Source organism: Triticum dicoccoides, chromosome 1A (genome assembly GCF_002162155.2).
Source record: "Triticum dicoccoides isolate Atlit2015 ecotype Zavitan chromosome 1A, WEW_v2.0, whole genome shotgun sequence".
In the NCBI taxonomy this organism is placed as follows: domain Eukaryota; kingdom Viridiplantae; phylum Streptophyta; class Magnoliopsida; order Poales; family Poaceae; genus Triticum; species Triticum dicoccoides.
The window spans coordinates 29,756,590-29,763,337 of NC_041380.1; the positions used below are offsets into that span (position 1 = coordinate 29,756,590).

General features: G+C 38.6%; 1 protein-coding gene across 1 annotated transcript; it reads left to right on the forward strand.

The window, feature by feature from the left end:
* Positions 1–1,284: 1,284 nt before the first annotated feature.
* LOC119360735 (transcription elongation factor B polypeptide 3-like) lies at positions 1,285–3,576 on the forward strand. The gene is made up of 8 exons (XM_037626252.1): positions 1,285–1,442; positions 1,938–2,114; positions 2,196–2,330; positions 2,430–2,508; positions 2,704–2,772; positions 2,866–2,941; positions 3,017–3,061; positions 3,193–3,576. Exons 2-8 carry the CDS (start codon positions 1,947–1,949, stop codon positions 3,338–3,340), a joined length of 720 nt encoding a protein of 239 aa, XP_037482149.1. The 5' UTR covers positions 1,285–1,442; positions 1,938–1,946; the 3' UTR covers positions 3,341–3,576.
* Positions 3,577–6,748: the final 3,172 nt, after the last annotated feature.

Genomic DNA, 6,748 nt, shown 5'->3' on the forward strand with positions numbered 1-6,748 from the left:
ACTTCGGGGACCCATTTTTATGGGCTCACCCACCCCTTTTCCCCAAAACCTCACTTGTACTCTTTTCTTCTTATTTTTCACATTAAAAGGGATGAAAAAATAGCATACATTAGTTGGCAAGCTCTAACAAACTTTGAGGCGATGGCGGGAGGAAAGTTTCATTATGGTTGGTGGCTATTAGGTTGGGCGGGAGGGAGGAGACCCTATTCTCTCCCTAGATGTAGGGTGAAAAATGAGATACATAGTCTCTAATTTTGGGAGAGTGTTGAACTGAAATCATTTGTCTGAAACCTTGGAGTAGGAGATAACATAGGAGTTCATCGGAAGGTACACGAGTTATCTTAGCTATAAACTGATAAATTATTTACTACTTGTGCTACTGTGATTTATAATAATTAATAATAACCATGTCAATCTTTTTGTAAGGGAAATAACCACCACAATCTTACAATAGCATTTAGTAAGGAGTTAAAATGACCCTGAAGCTAGGCCCTCCGGTGGCCCCAGGGGCCATGGAGACGCGATGGCCCCGACCCTTGCCAGTGGGAGAGATCTTGCTCCTTTTTAGGTGTTTTTGTGAGTTCGTTTAGGGCCTATGTCTTGCTCAGGAAGACGAGGCGGTGGTGTCCCCTTGAAGATGGAATAAGGTTCTTCCCGCCTAGCCCTCGTTTTGGTGATGTGTCATCGTCGGAGGGTGTGTGGAGGTGTGCCTTCTGCAGATCTTGCGGGATTCGGTCGGTGCTGGTCTTCGGTGGATCTGCTTTGATCCGTGCTTCGTTATTGTGTCTACAGGTTGGATTCTTCCGATCTGTACTTCTCTTCATCGGCAATTGTTGTTGTTGTTCTGACGCGCTGGGCCATAGTACGACGACTTTCCGACCGTTTACTACAACAGGCCCGGCTCTGACGAGGGAGGGATGGTGACGAAATCACGCTTGTAGTCGTCGCTAAATGGTCTATGATCATGAATGCAATTATTATTATTATCGTGTTTCTCATACTGCCATACCATGATAAGTAGTAGACCGAAATTTCCCTCAAAGAAAAAACATGACGGTGAAGGTCCCACGGATCACCTCTAGTCCCCGAGCTATGAAAAAGGAGGAAAACATGCAAATGATAACGGAAATGGAAAGCATTGGAAGCCGTCTCCAACATTAATGACGTTAACAGATCGGACGGCCGCGACCCCGGACACGTGGCAGCCGATTAACGGCTCCTGATCCGACCCGGCCGCGGTCCCCTTTCCCCGACTGCAGAACGGTGACGCGTTCTTCTCTCTTTTTATTGCTCCCCGATATAGCCTGGATCCGAGATTATTCCTTCCCCTGTCGCCTCGATCGAAGCCGACGAGCTCAGCCGGCGCCGGAGCAGGGACGGGGACGCCCGTCGCAGGCCGCCTCGCCGCCCGAGTCGCCGCCGTCCGGGGCCCTTCTCGCCTGGTGAGCCCCCGTACACAGATAGGTAGTTTTCCGAGGAAAGTAGTTCTTGTCGCCCCTCGATTTGGCGAATTTCTGTTCAGATAACCTCCTTGATTCTTCCAAGGAAGGTAGCTCCTTGATTTGGCCAATTTTCTGTTTAGATTTCTTTTCTACTCCTTCCTTTCCAGTTGCAGGCTGAATCTTAGATGTAAAGATTGCCCCTTCGCTTGAGCAATTATAGTTTAACGGACGTTTCCGAAAAAAGTATGTAGTTTAACGGAGCGATTAGGGTGTCTGTTCATCGAAGATTCAGGATTGGGCTGACGGGTTTCTCTGGAGAGATGATTTGTTGTTCTGTCAAACGAGAGAGGAATTTTGATTTGCAACCTATCATGTCGGCCTATTTGTCAGGAAAAATAGCAGCGTTGTTAGTGGAATGCTCTGTTTAGTTTTTATTACAACAGGATTCTGTACACGTGATTTCTGTGATAAGCAGCGAGTTGTTCTCTCTGGTAGGAGGCAAAGATGGAGCCTGGAAGGAAACCTCTGAGTCTGCTGGACCTATGCATCCGGAGCGCCGTCGACAACCTCAGGACCCTCAACAGCGTCGACATCGTGCCTGACGAGCTGCTCAAGAGAATCCTGCCCCACTGCACCTTGGAGCAGCTGAGGCACATCGAGAGTTGCACACATGTATGCTTCTCGCGGAGCAACTCATCTTCTTTGCACATCTATCAGGACGTGTTTGTGATTTTTACTCTTCTGCTCCGACAGGCGGACCTTACCGACGTTACAGATGTGCTGTGGAAGAGATTCTTCCAGCGCGAGTTCGGTGAGGAAAATATGAACCTTGCCATCAAGAGAATGAAGGAGAACAGGGTGCGTTACAAATGGAAGAAACTCTTTGAGGTACAATGATTCTCTAGTTGTTTTCTCTTCTTGCTATCTGTTTCGGTAAAATTTATGTTGCCTTCATTCTTGAAATAATTTGACCCTATACGTTTTCAGGCAAGAACAGAAAAGCAAAAGCAAGTTGAAGCAAGAATGTCGGCTGGGCTGAAAAACAAATATCAAGCAGCAAACGCTGGTAAGTAGATCGGTTGGGTACGGCATGACACCTATAACGTACCAACATTTATATTCTATAAACAGCATATAGCAACTAAAAAACAATGGTTTAGAAAGAAATGTAACATCTAATTATTTTTCTGACAGCCTGGTTTATGATTCACGATCAGTATGACTCATGTGCGATATTACTTTCTGTCTCTTTTTTATCCAGCGAAACAGAGCAAACAAATTAAAGTTTGTACGAAGATCCCACCGAACAGCAAAAGAAGTTTTTGGGGAGGTGATTTCCTGACCCTTTTTCTGCTCTATTCTCGCCAGCAGTATGCTACACTTTCCACTTTTCCAGTTTCTGATAATATGCAAATCTTGACAGGAAGTGGATCCAGCAGCCTAGCCAACTCCAGCTACAAGAGCCCTATATTGAAAAAGGCAAGGATGGAGGTTGACAGGTGACTATCACTCTGGGAATGATGCCCATAAATGCTCAAAGTATCGTTTAATTTAACACACTATTTCTGTTACAGTCGGGCGAAAATGCAAGCTGCTATCCAAAGGAACACTGTTGCAAGGTTTGTCACACAGCAATGCGCTCTCATGTTGCACAATTTTGTCACAAATATCACCCATATTTTGTTCCTTCAATCCCTTGCAGTTTCTACCTTTCACACTGTATCAGTAAACTTTGGCTCTGAATTTACAGGTCATCACAGCCAGCAAGGCTGACCTTTCCTAGCGAACAGACATCGAGGACGACGACAATTCATCGACCTAATTCAACGATAACCATCACCAAACCAGTTGGTCCGAACAGGCCCATTCAAAAGCAGAACACCAGACCCAAATTTTAGAGGCCACTGCCATGACATCATGCTTGTGACCGTGGAGTTCGCCATGATTGCGCGGAAATCGTAGTTCCTGTGGACATTCAACAAGTCTTTGTGAGACAGGGAAGAGTCTTGTTTGTAGTTGCCCCAGCTGAGCACTTGTATCTTTAGGGGAGCAAACAATATCTGCACCAAACATTTTTTCAAAATTAGATTCAATCAAATCATTGAAATGCATGAGCTTCGAAAAATTGTGATTCTGATGAGAAATCCAGTAATAATGGCACATGACGAGTTAACTACTAACAATTGCCATCTCGAGCTCTCCTGCCAATTAATTCTGCAAGAACAATTCAGTTCCCCCTTCGTGTTGCCAGCTGATACTCTGACCTCAGAAGCTTCTGAATATTTGATTTGATATATCAGCAGCTAGCTTATCGATTTGTTCGTGAAACAGTATCTGACGAACTAAGTCTCCATCTGAGTTCAGAGTGTTGGCAGTGTCTAAAACAATACCAACCTTAATAAGTAGTAGTACTTGCTGCATGTATTTCAGAGTAGAAAATGGTGAAAAGCTTGTTCAAATAAAAATGTGGTGATGCATACTGATCAAGATATCTGCAGCCATTTGCCCAGCTACAGCTAGCTAGTCCACCAAGCTCTGTCAGTGGTACTGAAGATTGAGAAGATGCATATTAGAGTAGAGGGTGGTCAATGCTCTTTTCTGAATTCTGATGGAACAGAGCCCAGGTCTGGAGGATGGTTTTGCTTCTGCAACTTCTGGCACAGCCTTCGCAAGCAGAAACAATAAACATGACATTGAGTTTCAGACAAGCTTCAAAATATCGGATATCGGGTTCGTATCGGTTTGGCTTCGACATATCGGATATCGGATATCGAGTGATATATCGGACGATATGTAGATATATCGGAGAAACCAAGTCTAGTTTTTTTTTCATTATTCTTGTTCAAAACATTCACTTTTAGTAAAAGAAAATGTATGATCTCAATGCTTTAACATAACACTTTTAGATTCCTAGTTTAGTAACTTGTTGATATAGAAACTAATAAGGAAGGACTCACAAAATCCTTACTCCATGATTAAAAACAATACGATATATATGCATTTGTACAAAACATTCTGCATGACTTTGATAATATATAATGAAGTTGTGAATGCATAATGTTATTTCACTGCTTTCTAATAAAAAAAATTGTTGTCATCTACGTATCGTTCTATACCGGTGGACATATCGGACATATCAGTCGACATTTTTGGTCCTTACCGGATGATATGTTTGGGAAATGATATTTACCAAATGATATGTTATGTTTATATCGGTAGAGCCCCAAAAGTGATATATCGGCCTATATATCGGTCGGCCTAGATTTAAAAGCCTGGTTTCAGAGTAGTACAATCAGCTAACAAACTTTTCTTCTCCCTAAAAGATGACGAAATTAGCTAACTGAAACTTCTAGATTAGTCATATGCAATTCCATAACAGGGTTTTGTAAAAAATATTTAGTCATCTGGATTCGAAAAATGTGCACGAATTCAAAAATGTTAACAAAACTAAAAGAATGTTCGTGAGTTTAGAAAAAGTTCCCGACGTCAAGTAACCATCCCGGTTTAAAAAAATGTTCACGGATACAAGGAAAAATACCATGAAATTCTAATATGTTCCTGAATAAAAAAACATGTTTAAAAATTGAGAATAACTTTTTTGTTAATAATATCCGTGAATAAAAAAATGATCGTGAATAAAAATTTCAAATAATGTTTGTGAATCTAAGACAATTTTCCAAATTTAAAATATGTTCATGAATAAAACAATGTTTAAAGTTTTGACAAAATGTCAAGATTCCAATTTTTTACTAAACATTTAAAAATGTCCAAATATTCGAAAACAAGTTCGTAGTTCTAAAATGTTCTGTGAACACAGAAGTTTGCGATTTCACATATTGTTCGCAAACTTGGAAAACAATGTTCATGAAATTGAAAAAATATCCACCATTATAATAATGTTCAAAAAAGTTAAAAATATTAGCAAAAAAATGTTTATGAATGAAATATTTCTCTCATGAAATTGGAAAAACACTTTATGATTTAGAAAATATTTGTGGACGCGATTTTTTCCCCATAAATTCAAAAAATGTGTCGCAAATTTGAGAAAATGTTCACGAATTTGAAAAAATAGTATTCAGGAAATTCAAAAAAATTCCACGAATATAATGAATGTTAATCAAATAAAAAATATATGCAAATTATAGAAAATGCTAGAGAATCTGAATTTTTTTCTAGGAATAAAAATGTTCTCGAATTTTAGATTTGTTCACACTTTCTTGAAAAAATCTTGAAATGTTGTAAAAAGTCGTCAATTAGTAAAAAATAAAAATGGAATAAGGAAAGATGGTAATGAAAAACAGTTGAAACCCTGAAAAAGAATATTAAAGAACCTGGGCGAAGCCAGAAGAGTGTTTTATTAGTTCAGTCGGTAGTAACAAAGGTACAAAAGATACCTTCCTATCCATCCACCTATGTGGGAAATAGCCCACCCCCCTATGTCTCGCTTAACGCGAGAAAGAGGGAAACCTCACCTGAAGGGAGGTGCAAGGTGGGCCAGCCCAGGCATGCAGGAGCCACCGTCTTTTTCTAAGTTTTTTCTTTTATATTCTAATTTGATTTACACTTCCAAATATTCTTATTAAATGCATTCTTTTCATAAAATAGTTTAAATAAAATGTTAATCAAGCATTTGAAAATTGTTAAATATGTATAGAGAAAATGTTTCTCGTGTATACTGGAAATTATTACACAAAATATGCAATGTGTGTGAAAAAATTGATCCTGTATTTAATGTTAATCAAGCAGTTAAAAATGTTAAACAAGTATTTGAAAAGTGTTAGTCAAGCATTTTAAAAATGTTTAATGTGTATATAAAGAATGTTGACTATGTATTCAAAAGTGCTAATTTGGTATCGGAAGAATGGTAATCAAGCATTTAAAAAATGTATATAGAAAAATGTCAACCGTATATCCAAAAAATATTAATCTTGTATTTCGAAATTATTAAATAAATATTTGAAAAATGTTGAATCTGTAAACAAAAAATGTTGACCATGTATTACATAAAAATCTTAATGTTCTACTTTATAAAAATGTGTATCAGGCATTTGAAAAAAAATTAAATATCCATAGAAATATTTTGACATGTATTAAAAAGTGTTAGAATTTTACTTGAAAGATGTTAAACATGTATACATGTATCAGATCTATACCAAAAGTACAATTTGGATGGACAAAATATAGACATCCAAAAATAAATAAAATTTCATAAAATCATAATCATGTATAATAATGTAAACATGTATATAAGGAAGGTCTCAAATATATAAGAAAAATGTAGAATCTTTTGTGAAAAAATGTTAACT